Source organism: Canis lupus, chromosome 2 (genome assembly GCF_048164855.1).
Source record: "Canis lupus baileyi chromosome 2, mCanLup2.hap1, whole genome shotgun sequence".
Classification (NCBI taxonomy): Eukaryota; Metazoa; Chordata; class Mammalia; order Carnivora; family Canidae; genus Canis; species Canis lupus.
Window position 1 is genome coordinate 9121733 of NC_132839.1, and position 15154 is coordinate 9136886.

Genomic DNA, 15154 nt, shown 5'->3' on the forward strand with positions numbered 1-15154 from the left:
TAAAAAACCATACACTTTAGAAGACCTGGGTTTGCTTGACCACTAACTACTTGATTTCCTCAACGGTATCTAAGCTTTTTTCTTTCAACAGTAAATTTTTCTCAAATGAAATCTTAAATAAAATGATGAAAACTGATAACTCTGGTTGAAGCAGCCACACAGACATAAGGCCTAACCACTCCACATCCTCTTCCTCATGGAACTTCCAAAAGCTCCTGGCAATACAGACCCAAGACCAATGAACTACATGGACTTAAGCTTTATCCAACTCTACGAGCTGCGTTAACTGTATTTATATTCTCATCTAATTCCCTTAGTAAGTAATGAAATAAAATTTTAAGAGAGCTAGAGGCCTTGGGGTACAACTTGCATCCATGATATAGAGAAGAACTAATCTGAACTGGAAAAGGAATTTAATATCCTTCAATTCAACAATATACTTCAATAATACGCTCTGATGAACTGGATTCACTAACCACAGAAATAAAGCCAACATAATGTAATGGAACCACATAATATACCTTCAGAGATGATCTTTTTGTAAATATTTCACAATTTTCTTTCCAAAAGAAACAGATGTTATTACTGCTATTTCCCTTAAGTCATTCACTGAAAATCTTCTAGAGTCTAAATGGCATTGATATCTATCCTAAGTTCTAATTTAATAGAATCTTTCTTTGATCTCTTTTTTTAAGATTATAAATCTTTGCCCCAGGGAAGCAGTGAAACATCAAGTATAAAGGGGGTAAAGGGTAAATGAGAATGCATTCAGGTTCCCTATTGCATGCTGGGGAGAAGCACTATCTATCCTATCAGCTAACAAAGAAAGGGAGCCGAACATGCTTCGTTTTCCTGACTTTGACTTCATACTGCTCAGAGAAGTTATTTCATCTGGTTATTATCGGTTCTCAGAATCAGATATTCATATGCAAATTTGAAATGAAAACCTACTTCATAAAACCATTCCTAAAAGTATTTTAGAATGCCTAGATATCTCTCCATTACCATTAAGGATTCAATGTTGACCTCTGCTATCACAAGTAGGAGAAAAGGGAAGGCTACAAGACTGCAGAAATGCAGGGGGTACCATTCAGACAGCATACAATGTGAACAGAACACTGTATAATAGAATAATACAATGTGGCAGCCCAAAAAAGGAGGATAACAGCAAGGCATGGAAGTGGCTTTCTTTCCAAGACCTTGGCTTTCATTCTTCAGAGAAACAGATTTGCAGAATGTACTTTATGAAAAGGAGATCAGTATACACTGACAGTTTTTGACTTTCCAAAGATATGATTAGTCCCAGCACGATTCTTAACAGAGCAGAGCATGCTCGCCCCAACCTGATGCTTCCTAAACTGGAAAATCCAATGTGCTGAAGGATCCAAAAGAGCTGAGAATGACAGTAGCCACTGGACTTCTCATACCCCAAAACGGTAGCCCTAAAGGTTTCCCAAAATGATGTTCCTCACCACAGCACAAACGAATGTTTAAACGTGTCACCAAAAACGTGTTTTCTCAAAAGGGAAGTTTTGGAAAATCTGGGTTTGCAGCTTTCCTTGCAGAGAAACCTTAGCTGTTTCTACACTAATGCAACTCTCTCAAAAGGGAGGTGGGATATGATACACGGTTTCTAAAACTTACTGAGCCATGAATCTCTTTTCTTCACACAATGAATAAACCTTTTCAGAATATTTTCTAAAGAACTTGAAAACCCTTTTGTCCTAATTTGCTCTCTTTAGTTTTTAGTCAAGGGCTTCATCTTATTCATTTATTCAACACCCAAAGGTGTGGGGATGGGCATGTGTGCATGTGTGGGTTACCGATGAATGATATTTTGTAATTTTTAAGAAGTTTATTATAAAATGACACATGATAAGAATGTGAAAAAAAGGCCATGACTCTATATTGTTGACTTCTATCGTTGGGTCTTAGATTTTTCTTTTTCCTTTTGGGAAGGAAAAAGATTTTGAGGAGGAGTCAAGAAATGTGGCACACTGCAAGTAATGCTCCTTTATACCTCCTTCTGTCCTAAAATTCTATTCATTACCACTACTTGAGTTTGTTGTCATAATTCTTCTTATGTTCAGATAATATCTACTGCCACAAAATAACAACAATAATAATAATAATAATAAAAATAATAAAATAATAATCCTACAGATTTCAGGGCTCTTCCGTGGAACTTCACTTGATGGAGAAGCAATGGAAGCAAGAAATTCATCCACCTGCTTTAAAGACAGGGCATTGTGAAGAGTCTCTAGAGGACAAATAGATGGCACCATGGAATACAATTCAAAGCCTGAAAAAAAAATGAAAAAAATTTGGATATTTAAAAAAAAAAATCATTAACTAAGAAGAAAGAAGACCATTGCTTAGAACTGTATGGGTTAGGTCTTTCCAATCTATTACATGCAAACACATGAGATCTCTGAAGTCATGACACCAGATGCTATGCGATATGGGGTTGGAACAGGATGTGACAAAGATTTCATTTTAAATGTAATCACATAGTACAGCATGCACACAATTTTATACTATATTTTGGTAAAACCTAAGAATGATACTTAAAGAAAAACCCTGGGGGAAAAACAGAAAACATTATATTGTTTCAGTTTTTACTTTAAAAAAAATCAGGTCTACTTGACAGGTGAATTAAGTTGATGCCATGATGTGTCCCTGATGCCAGGATGCTAAAATTAACTTCTTGTTGAAGAATAATTATGTTGTAATTACTTGTGAAGTAGTGATTTAAAATAGCTTTTCTAATCATACCAAGGCCAACAATAACTCCCTTAGTGTGACCTGAAAACAACATTCATTCAATTATGCTGAAAATCAAATTTCAAAACACATTTTACCTACCTTTATTGAATTAACTCAATAATTCTATTGTTGAAATTGCTAGCTGAATAAAGTCAGGCCAAGTAAAAAGCAATACAAAATACAGACAAATTTGCATTCAACAATGGCACAGAAATACAAAAATTTCATGAAACAAACCATGCACATATATATTAATACCATCAGTGAAACAAAAACCCTTAAATATACAGTTTCTTTAAACAAATAGGATATTGGTTATTTGCTTTTTATAAAAATTGCCTATTTATTTAAACTTTATTCAACTGAATGGCTTTTAAAATTGCTTTCATAAACAACTAAAATAACAAGTCCTTCTGTATCTATTCTTTCCAAAATTCAAACTAATTTTCCTCCAAAGGAAATATTTTTAATACTTAAGATTTTATATAAAGGCTAGTATTATTAAATAAAAAGTAAAAATTAATCAAACTCAAATAGACTGTAAACCCTCTGCTTCAATACGCACGTGCTCATTTTAACAGTGACTGGTATTTACTAAATTTGGGGAGGAAATAGTGACCTGAGAACTGCCTAAGTATTGACTGAAGTAGGGAAACTATGGTTAAGAGAGAACCTAATCTTCCTATGAATATAACAAAAAAGTTTATAAAACCAGTATGTTTGATTTTCAGGTGCAAACCAAAGCATGACGGAACATTACATATACTCAAAAACAAAACAAAACAGAAACTATATACCATAACAGCAGCTAAAGCACCTAAAATAAGCATTAAAAAAATTAGGCTTGCACAAGTATTACATTTTTTTAAAGTACAAGATTCATGCAAATACACGCAAACCCTTTCTTTGCATTACACTAAACTTAACAATGTGATTTTTTTTTTTTATCCTCTCCTCAGAATGCTTGCAAGTGTTTTGTGACAACTATTTCCTTGCATTTGCCTGTTAGATATTTTAACAGACAAATAACAACAGAATCAAGTTCTTCTGGACTACATTGTTCCCCCATTTATCTTTAGTAAACTTTGTAATTAATCCACAATGAAAGGGTTAGCGCAGCAATTTAAAAAGCCACCCTGCTGTCATGTTTAGAAGCTATAAAAACATACCACTGGAGCCTAGACATTCCACAGAGGAAACGGACCAGCACCTATAGAGGTGTAGGTGTTCTGCACAGAGGCCCAGAAAATAAGGTAAAGCACTGTCAGAAGATACTTGTTTCACCATGTTCCTTGAACTAAAGATGAAGGGAGGGGTAAGTCCATGATATGTATTAAGATGGAAATAACATAAAAGTTAGGGGAAATAAAAAGTGAAAGAGTCAAATGACAATTCATAGGACAGATAAGACAACACAGAATAAAAGAGAAAAAAATCTTGAAAACTCAAAAGAAACATTTCTAGAGTTGAAAGGAATGCATTTTACATGCATTAAGTCACACGGGTGGAAAACCCACATTTAAAAAAAAAGTCTTAGCCAAAGGAATATAAAGTTACTCTATTTTCTGTTAAATTTAACCATTTTTTTTTAAAGCTTCAGTAAACAACAGATTTCTCCTATATAAAATTTGCAATACTGGCTATAAATACAAAAGCATTCCACACAAAAACTATAGTCAGTCTTAAACCTGCAATGTCTCTTCTTAGAATTTTGTGGCTTCTGTTTTTCTTGTGACTTTGGTTTTTCTTCTAAGAGGTTCTTATGCATGTGGGTTCTTTAGAAGCTGCAGCTGTATCAAATAAGGATCTTTTTCTTCAGAAAGTAGCATTTAAAGAGCTACAAAGGAGGGAAAGCACATCAGGCTTTAAGGGCTAAATTTTCTCTTGTTGAGGATAAGATCTTCTTACTTCACCTCCAGGAAATATTTAGTGCACTGTTATTTAAGTGTACTGTTAAAGGATCCAGAAAGGAGGACAATGACTATAAACTGTGTTTAATCCTTTAGTTTCATATAAGTTTTTCAAAGACTTGACTTGAGTTTTTGAAAGATTTATTTGTAGTTAAAAAGAAATCCAGGGATAAAAGTTATCTTCATTCCAAATAAAAGCAGAAATCTGTATGTTTTCTTTCAAATTCTTTGATCCTCAATTATTTAAAAATGATCTGTAAATACTCCCTCTTGTCCAAGAAGAACAAGTTCTGTGTAAGAAAGCTGTAATAGTGTAACGATTCAGTTTATAAACAATGGCCATGAAACACTTCACTGTTCAGCCTCAGAAATTGAATTGAACTAGCTTTCTAGATTTTTAGCTTAGTCGTCTTCCTATTGTGAGTTCTCCAAATTTTAACAAAAAGCGGTACCAAAAAAAAAAATCGGTTGCTTGACAACAGCAAACCATATTGCTATATGAGAACAAAGTGAATGCTAGATGAAGTTATTGGAGTGCTCCAGACCAAATTGAGTTTTGCTTTAGACAAAGAGCCACAGATAAATGATATTACACAGTGAAATCTGCATCTCCTGGTTCCCAAGAACTTTTCAAAGACACCTCTCTTTTGGTTATTTGACAAGTGTGGCTGTGTATTTTTATTAAGTAACTCAATAAAACAACCATGTGATCAGAAAACAAATTAGGAAGAAAAAACATTAAAATGATTAAGAATTAAAAAGAAAACAATACTAATTGTTGTATTTTTAAAATTTGTGTAGACTGATCACTTGAGAAATTAGAAGGGATTTTTAGGTGCTAATTTAATATTAATACTCATCATTGTGATCATTTAAAACTTTGATGAGTGATGTTAAATGATTGTGTAAATTACAACTGAAAAAGGGAGCTAGACAGTATCAATACTTTGGATGAATAAGTTGGAATTATATGCCAACTGAAATTTAAGAATGGAGAAATGAATGATACTGTATACCCCACAGTTTGAAATAAAAGAAAAATAAAAAAGGATGAAGCAGGGGAGTATCTTTTAAAATAAAAGCAAAACGTACCATTGGTTGGGTGTCGAGCAAATGAGATAGAAAACCTTTTAACAGCAGAACCGCGTGTGGCGTCTGAGAAAGAGAAAAACAGGTACCTGAAATTCGTAACAGCTACCAAAAGAAGGACACTTAAAAAAAGAGGGAAAAAACAAATATATAAGGAGGTTAGAATTAGGTGACATGCAGAAGGGAATGAAAGAGGGTACTGGTTAAAAGTAAAATGGCTTGATGATAGAGGCAAAGTGTTTAATGAAATATACAAAAGAAAGAAAAGCAGGATGAGCCAGCAATTCTGGTAAATCCATGTTTTACTGACTTAAGTAAATTTGTGGATATATGAGAAAAAGTTTTAAATACATCTAATCCAGAAGGGGCTAACAGAAGGCACAGGTTTCCATGAGCCTCAAAAGACAATTTGAATATATACCCTTAAGGTATATTAACAGTGAGAGGCTCTCCAACTAGGGATTCTAAAATATTCTCATCCTATGTTTATTTCTATAAAAATATTACCAGAAGATTGTCTTCTACTTACAAATATTCTGTTCACTTTATTTCGTTTAGATCACTATCGCTAAGTAAAATGAGGGATAACAATGAACAAATGTTTAAAAGATCAAAGATTTATTCTTCATAGTATGGCTTACTGACCGTCTAAAAGACCAGTACACCTGATGCAGTTCTAACTGTCACATTTCGACAAACTGTTCATTGAATGAGTACTGTATGTCTAACTACAATTAACTCTGATGAAACATGGATCCAAGCCATAGGTAAGAGAGCAGTGATTGTCATTTAGGAGCTGGGTGTCACCAAAGGGTGCTACAATTCCAGTTGAATCAGTGGACTTAGGCTTGCCTTTGAGAAGTACCGTATGCTCATGGGTGTGTGCAGGAGTGTGGATATGAATCTGTGTGTGCATGTGTGCACATACCATCTATGCAGCCAGAAGAAGTCAGCTTTTTACGATGAGTACGAGCATAATCCTGTAGGTTAGGTGCGCTTGAAGAACCCCCGAGCACCGAGGTGCTAAACAGGCCCGCACAGTGAGACCCTGATGGGAGTTAGAGAAAATACATACACAACGGGTGTTCTTCCATTCACATTGGGAATTCATGCAGCATGCAATAACATGGCTCTTACCACACTTAGCTGGCAGTGCCTTGAACAGACTCACAATTCATTTGTAATGTAGACTTTAATATAATCACTACCACCACTTATCATATGTACAAATGAGGGTATTTAACACTGGGTAAAATGTTGCCTTTAGAGAAAATAATATGTCTACACCATAATTAGACATACATATATTAAAAGCATTAAAATACTAATACAGAAATTAATTTAGGTTGATAAGGGATACTGTCAGTTTGCATGAACAGTTCATATAAAAAAACATTCCTAGCACAAATGTAGCCATAATAGAGCAATATTTTTTAATGTGTGTCTGTAAATGAAGAATCTTTTCTGATACCCCTGAGTTAAAAATCATTAATGCATGTTACAAAATGAAGCAAATTAAAGCTTACTAATTTGTGAGAAGACCATGTGAGAACAATTCCTTGTAGGTCATCCAGGCCTAAACACCTTAAATTTCTAATACTTAAATGTCTTCAGATCTTAATTAATAAGACCCCATGAAACACATTATTAACAAATAAAACACAGCCAGTATAAACTGACGCTTAATTTGTAGGAAAAGTATTTACACCCAAGCAAAACTTTTACCACTTGGTAAAGATTAAATAAATTTCTATCAAATATGTTATGATACATAAAGTAAGATAATGTGGGAATATTAAAAGCTGTCAACATAAACTATATATAATTAAGGAAGATCTTTAATAGGCATCAACAAATAGTTCATATACTTAGTATGTAGATCAAAGTATATAGTTGAAACTTATTTATGCTTTTATTAAAACTATTTAGACAACTATTTATAGAGAAAATACTATGCCACTTACTCCATATAGTTTATCAACAATGAGCTTAAAACTGATAAGTTTCAGTGTTGCTTTGCAATACTATTTGCAAAGAACCAATTATGTTCTACAGGTCAGTAATGAGTAACAACTGCCCCTATGCATTAGTTTTGCTTTGGTTTTCCTTAGGAGATAATCAAAAGGAAAATTAACACACCAAGAAAGGGCTTAAAACACTCCCCACTTTTTTTATCAGGAAAGAAGAAGGTTCTTTTTTTTTTTTTCTTTTTCTTTTTAGCAGAAGGTTCTTTTTTGTATGCAATGGCATATTTACAATTTTATCAGCCAGGAAAAATGAAATTTCCTTCCTCATTAAAATATTTTGGGATTTTAATGTATAGAATACAAAAACTAGCATTGGTAACTGGACTAAGTAGCTTACACTGCAGACATTCAAAACAGTTATAAATCAAATTAAATGCTGTTTCTTGTTCATTCTATTGAAACCTTACTGTATACTTTGAGTTGTACAACACATTTTTAAATTAATACAGGTTAAATAAAAACTAAAGCATAGCATTTGGTCATGCTTTCATCACTGAAGAGTTTTACATGTGTGCAAAATAGCAAGTTGAAGAAGGTTTGGAATAGAATTTCTTTTAGACCACATACCTACAGTAGGGTTCTGCTTCTGTTCCACAAGAGTTCTTGGTGTTCTCAAATAATTAGCATTTTCAGATACAACCTGTGCAAGGAAAGTAAAATAAATGAGGTAAAACAGTAAAATCAATTCAAAAGTCCATACTTCATTTGCAGCCTGTTCCAGACAGACAAAGGTTAATAAGCTGTATGATAAATATTAGTAGAAATACATAAAACATGAAAGATCATGCAAGATCCCCTTCTGAAGGGAGTCCATTTCATATGAAGTCCTTGCAATGAAGTGGTGCGAAGCAGGCATTCAGAATGAAATATCATGTATGAAACAAGACAGATGAAAAGAAACAATTAATAGATTGATATAATTTCACTCTTAAAAGAAGCCAAATGCCCACTCTTAAACAGCTCCTGTATTTGAAGGGGGGAAAAACAATCACAAACAAAAGAAAAGACAGACAGAGACTGTTGAGGTCACCATACAATTACTGATCCATGCACGGGCTTTATCAGAGTAACCTTTAAATATTCACAGCCTTAATGGATACCATAATCCCTTTTCCTATAATCAAATGCATTATATTTCCAAAAGGAAATTGCTGAAATTCTTGGAAAAGTCATGTATAACAGCAGACCTTCCATTGTTAAGACAGAAAAACCAAAAAAAACCCCTAGTATTTTAAATTTCCAAATGTCATCACAGAAAGTCCTTCTGAAGTCCTTTTATTTTGGCCCATATTGCTGATGGGCACCTATATATTGCATTCTCTTATAAAGAGAGCGTTAAAATATACAACTCAAAAAAACACCAAACTGAATGTATCCTTAAATTAGATACTTCCAGATAATGGAATAGTGAGGGAGAGAACAATTAGTATTAGATGTACCCTGCTAATTAACACAGGACCACATAAATTTTGATACTGTAAAAAATGTTCATATTCTCAGCAAATTCCAAATGGAATCTAATTTTTCAATTATGGGCAAAAAGGCTATTAAATTTTCTTACCATTAAATTAGGTAATCTTGTTTCTGAATGTTTTAAAGGACAACTATGTCAAAAAAGATTTCTTTCCTTTTTAAAGTTTTTTATTAACACGCTAAAGTTCCAGGAGTGTAAAATTTATTGATTTAATTTTTAAATCCTGGATATTTAAAACCCTCCCAGTAAAAATCCTAAACACATGCACTATAAGAGGTTTTTTTTCCTCTTGAATATTGTCCGGTATCACAAACATTATTCAATGATGTAAAAATTAAAATACAGAAGGATTTACTCTGATGTTAAATATAAGGGATTAGATGTCCTCAAAGACAGCTGTTTGTTGCTCTGAATGCGGGTAGGAAAATGTTTAATGAAGTAAAGTTTAAAAACCTGTTGCCATGAGCCAAAAATACTGGATGTGAAAGCCAATGATTTGGGGGAGACAGGGGAAGAAGTGATTTGTTCCCCTGATCTGCGTCTTCGACGCCCAGTACCCACACCACTGGTATAATGCAGCCAGGTACCAGTACCCTCTGGGCTAGACACACTCAGGGGGCTCTCTTCCTGGAAGTGAGAAAGGGGGCAAAAAAAAAAAAAAAAAAAAAAAAAGCAGAGCATGCAAAGTTAGATACAACAGAGCCAAATGATCAGAAAGAAAAAAAAATACAGTTTGTTTGCATTTGTTTACCAATTTTTAAGAAACTATTAAACAGTAATTGGGAGCCAAATATTTCAAATATTTGAGAAACTGACAGGAATGACTTATAAATCTAATTGTATGTGATAACAATGACAAGAATTACCTTATCTTAAATATACAAAATATTGATACTGCTTAATAGTTGTCCCTTCTCCCTTAAATATGGAAAGATTTAACAATTATCTGTTTTAGCAACTTTTAGAATATTAAAGCATTATGCTTAATTTTAAATATTCAAGATGTTCTACGCTATAACTCAGTAACCTTTCAACCCAAAGCACTAAAGAACCGTGCAAAGGGTTAAAGAAATTATATGATGTAGAAGACAACCTGTCTGCCAGACATTAAAAGAGAGATAAGATGGATTCAAATTGCGCTTGCTTCCACTTTCAAGCTATTTATTTGTCTACCCCCTCCAATAATTATTTATAGAGTTCAGTAAGCAAAACATGCAGCAAACATCATCAGTTACATGTTTGCATGTTCAGGTTTCAGACAGTGAGGACAGAGTAAAATCTACTTGCACAAAATGAAGAGAATAGTCTTTTTCTCTGTGTGTCTTTTGGAAGTACAAACTTCTGATATCCATGGAGATGGTGGACGCTGGAAAAAGTCTTCAAGGTTTTACTTGAATAATTTACCTTATGGAAGTAAAAGTTTAGCATGGCATAGAAATAATCTCTTGAAAGCAACTATTTAAGTATTTATGAGAAAAAGGTTTATAAATGTGTTCTGTGTCTTAAAAATTAACAAAGGGCAGTGATTTTGTTGAAGATTTTACAAATACAAATGTGCTGCAAAATGAAGACTCACAACACAGTTGGCTGTATCAGTGTGCTTTGAGAAGGTTTAATGGTGAAATTTCGAACAATCTGATTAATTTACAGATTGCTTTGTTCAACAACATCAAAATCACTGCCCTCACATGATGGTAGTTTAAGTTATATTAATGTCATTTCCCAAATTTCTGAAATTAAAGATACCTGAACATAACCCCAGGTTTCTCATTTTTTAATTAAGCTATACTAAAACATAGATCCAAATTCTAGTTATTAGTCATCCTCTTTTATGATTTACTTAAAATATCACAAATCACAGAAACCCTAACCAGTAATTCTCCATTATAAAATTACCACAATCTATTTATTGATGAGTGTTTTTCCTACATAATTGTTAAATTGGCTCACATATATATTTGAAATTTGAGAGTCATAAAGCACTTTTGTTTATATAATTTGGGGCTACAGAAATGAGCATAATTCTTCTGTTGTTGTTTATGTTCTAACTCACCAAATGCTAGATAAATGTTATACTTAATTATTACAACTCAGCATATTTAATTATCAACAAAAATATTTTTCTAACTTAAAAATTGAGGGCTGTTTCCATCTTAAAATCTTGCTCTATACATTAACTTGAGAATTTAGAAAACATTTTTATAAGCTGGGAGAATCATCCTATAGAGAATATAGATAACTTAAAATAAAGGCATTTAAATTATAAAAATGTATACTGGTGTTAAAGATTTACTTAACAAGCTACATTCCAACTGTTCAGCTTTCCTGTTAAATCTTATTTTGGTAGTTATTTACATGTTATTCTACTAGAGAACATAAGAATTAGCCTTCCTTAATTGTAGATCTTAATACAAAAGCAAATTTTCAACTGAATTTTCAAATTCTTATACTGATTTTTCAATCAGGCTAAAAACTTAAGAGTTTCATCTTAATCTACAGTATCATTGGAATCAGTTGTTGAAGCATTTCCGGCAGTTCCTCTCAACTTTCAGGTAAATATTATTCTCTGCCTATTAAATCAGACTTTTAAAAAAGTTCCTTATTAGAATAACCTAAAGTGACAGGACAGAAAAACAGATCAGTTTTCAAAGGTCTCGTTTTACTCTGTCTATTGAACTTTGTTATGAAAACTATACATAAAGCTCCAGATTCTTAATCCTTTTTTAACAGCCTCTATATTTTAAAAATATTTATTAGAAAAAGAGGCAAAGTTGACAATTAAAAATCTCTTAGGTTTCCACACTCCATAATTAAAGCTGTATTTTCTTTTCTGTTTTATTAAAATATAGTTAGTTTATTTTATGAAAAACATGCTCTGACACATACACTTACTTCATTTGTAGCCATCTTCCTAGATCTTGGAAGTGGAGACTTCCTGTGTATATGAATTGGCTCTGATACCATAGGTTTGAACAGTATCACAGCACGATCAGTCTCATCTTTTTTAGAAGTATGTGGTTCATCATCATTATCAATTTTAAAAGATCTCCTGCCTTCATTCTGTGGGCAAAGAATACAACATTTAAAATTCAGGTAAAGCAAGAGTTTCTTATGATAAATTTAATCACCAATTGGGGAAGTCAGTTGAAGCACATGTACAAGTTTGCTGATTCAAATGAATCAATATTAATTGAATTTTTACAATAGCCTAGTATTATATGGGTACCATAAAACAGATGACAGAGTTCCTGACTTTAAGAAATACACTAAAAACTAAACAGTGACAAAAACAAGGAATATAAAACCAAATGCTTAATTATATTTCATCAAATGCCAACATAAATAAGAAATAATAATAAAGGACACTAATAAAAAACAGAGATGAGCTTTTTTATACAGCAATGTCATTGGCATGAGCACAAAGTAAAACACCATTTTAGGGCAGCCCCGGTGGCGCAGCGGTTTGGCACCGCCTGCAGCCTGGGGTGTGATCCTGGAGACCTGGGATCCAGTCTCACATCGGGGTCCCTGCATGGGGCCTGCTTCCCCCTCTGCCTGTGTCTCTGCCTCTCTCTCTGTGTGTCTATGAATAAATAAATAAAAGGTAAAAAAATAAAAAACCCCACCATTTTAATTTATAAATTTCAGAATATTTAAATTCTATTCCAAATATTCCCAACACATGTGATGACTACATACACAAATAATCTTATGATGACTTACTAAATATTTACTGGGTTTGTACCAAGACAAATAGGATAGAGTCCGAGATAAAAAAACAAATTTGAAAAAGTTATATCAAATATTTATCTATAATAGAATGGGTAAATTGGGGTATAGTCATACATTAAAACATATATTTTAAAGCAATAACAATGAATAGGCTAAAAGTAAGTACAATTACATCAACGAATCTCACAAATATAACATCAGCCAAAAGAAGTCAAGCAGAAGTACAGAAAAACACGCATCAAAATAAGGAGTATAGGAAATAAAGAGGACCTTCTTTAACTGGTTAAAGGATATCTAAAATCTTGACAGAATCATCACAGTTAATGAATCATTGAAATATTACTGAACCCACCATTACTAATTCTACTCAATACCATTTGTCATCATTCATAGGTATGATCATATCTGCAGAAAATCCAAATGACTCTATGGATAAATTACTAGAATGAGTAACAGCATGTTAGTAAGGTCATTAGTTATAAAATCTTCACACAAAAATGAGTTAAAATTCAATACAATAAGAAACAAAATGAAATTCATATTTTTTTTAAAGATTTATTTATTCATGCGAGACATAGACTGAGAGAGAGAGAGAGAGGCAGAGACATAGCCAGAGGGAGAAGCAGGCTCCCTGCAGGGAGCCTGACTGTGGGACTCAATCCTGGATCCCGGGATCATGATCTGAGTCGAAAGCAGGCGCCCGATCACTGAGCCACAGAAAATGAAATTTAAATAAATCCTTTATGATAGCATAAAAACATAAAGAACTAGGAATTAATGTGATAAAGATACAAGACATACAAACCCTTAATTTTATCAAAAAGATACAAAAAAGCTAAATAAATTCAGAGATAAATTGAGTCCTCAGAATAATGGATCTACTATTGCTAAGTGTTATTTCCCTCAAAACTGATCTGCAAAATTTATGTAATCTCAACCGAAATCCCCCAAAAAGTTCTCTTTGGAATATTTTGCTTTAGTTTGAGAATGAAGAAGTATTTACTTTTTTTTGGAGGGGACAGAGAAGGTCAGAGAGTAGCCTTCACACCCAGCCCAGAGACAAACTTAGGATGGATTTCATGACACTGAGATCATGACCTGAGACCAAATCAACAATCGGATGCTTAACTGACTGAGCCACCCAGGTGCCCTGAGAATTAAGTGTTTAGTGTCAACACTTCTACTCAACACCATATTGGTCCAAGCCAGGAGCACTTCATAAAAAAGCACATCCACATGGCCAATAAACATGGAAATTGCTAATCCTTACTGGTCATGAGGATAATGTAAATTTAAAACTACAACAAAATCCCTCAAAATAGCCCCATAGTGATCATACCAAGTGCTGACAAAGATATGGCTGTATCATTAGAAAACTATTTGATTGTATTTTCTAAACTTGAACATATGCATACTCTATGACCTAGTAATTTTACTTTCTAATGTATATCCAAAAGAAATGTGTATACACGTTCACCAAAAGACTTTTACAAAAATGTTCATAAAAGCACTCATCTTCATAGCTTGAACTGGAAATAAATGATTAGAGTGAAAAAGATGAGCACACTGCACTATATTTATTTATATTTGTTGTTGCCATGTAATCCTACATGACAACAAAAGTGAAGAACAGACTGGATAAATCTCATAAACATAATAAAAGAAAGAAGCTAAACCCACCCCACATCCCCCCAAAAGCATGTATTTTGTGATTTCATTTATAAAAAGTTCAAACAATAGGCATAATTAAAATATGGTACTAGGATAGCCTGGGTGGCTCAGCGGTTGAGCATCTGCCTTCGGCTTAGGGCGTGATCCTGGAGTTCTGGGATCGAGTTCCACATCGGGTTCCTGTGAGGAGCCTGCTTCTCTCTCTGCTTGTGTCTCTGCCTCTCTCTGTGTTTCTCATGAATAAATAAATAAAATCTTAAATAAAATAAAATAAAATAAAATAAAATAAAATAAAATAAAATAAAATAATAAAATAAAATAATAAAATAAAATAAAATAAAATAAAATAAAATAAAATAAAATAAAAAATAAAATATGGTGCTAAAGGTCACAATAGTAGGTATCTTTGGGGAGAAGACAGAGGTTGTGATAGGAGGGGCAATCTGGGTGTTTTGGAATGATGATATTATTCTATCTATAACCTA

The 15154-nt window shown here is 33.1% G+C and overlaps 1 protein-coding gene across 39 annotated transcripts in view; it reads right to left on the minus strand.

Annotated features, from left to right (window-relative positions):
- The window catches only part of PPIP5K2 (diphosphoinositol pentakisphosphate kinase 2), a 98800-nt gene that overhangs the window by 33428 nt on the left and 50218 nt on the right, over positions 1–15154 (minus strand). For 7 of the 39 annotated variants that reach the window (XM_072789057.1, XM_072789054.1, XM_072789040.1 and 4 more), the window contains 8 exons: positions 12159–12326; positions 10554–10670; positions 9720–9893; positions 8360–8432; positions 6694–6813; positions 5769–5831; positions 3936–3995; positions 2162–2302 (listed from right to left, as the gene is read on the minus strand). In XM_072789057.1, the coding sequence (XP_072645158.1) occupies positions 2162–2302; positions 3936–3995; positions 5769–5831; positions 6694–6813; positions 8360–8432; positions 9720–9893; positions 10554–10670; positions 12159–12326 (916 nt within the window). Of the gene's footprint in view, positions 1–2161; positions 2303–3935; positions 3996–4031; positions 4064–4149; positions 4604–5768; positions 5832–6693; positions 6814–8359; positions 8433–9719; positions 9894–10553; positions 10671–12152; positions 12327–15154 lie in introns of those variants that run through there. The other 32 variants (XM_072789060.1, XM_072789059.1, XM_072789095.1 and 29 more) reach the window with 25 other exon arrangements.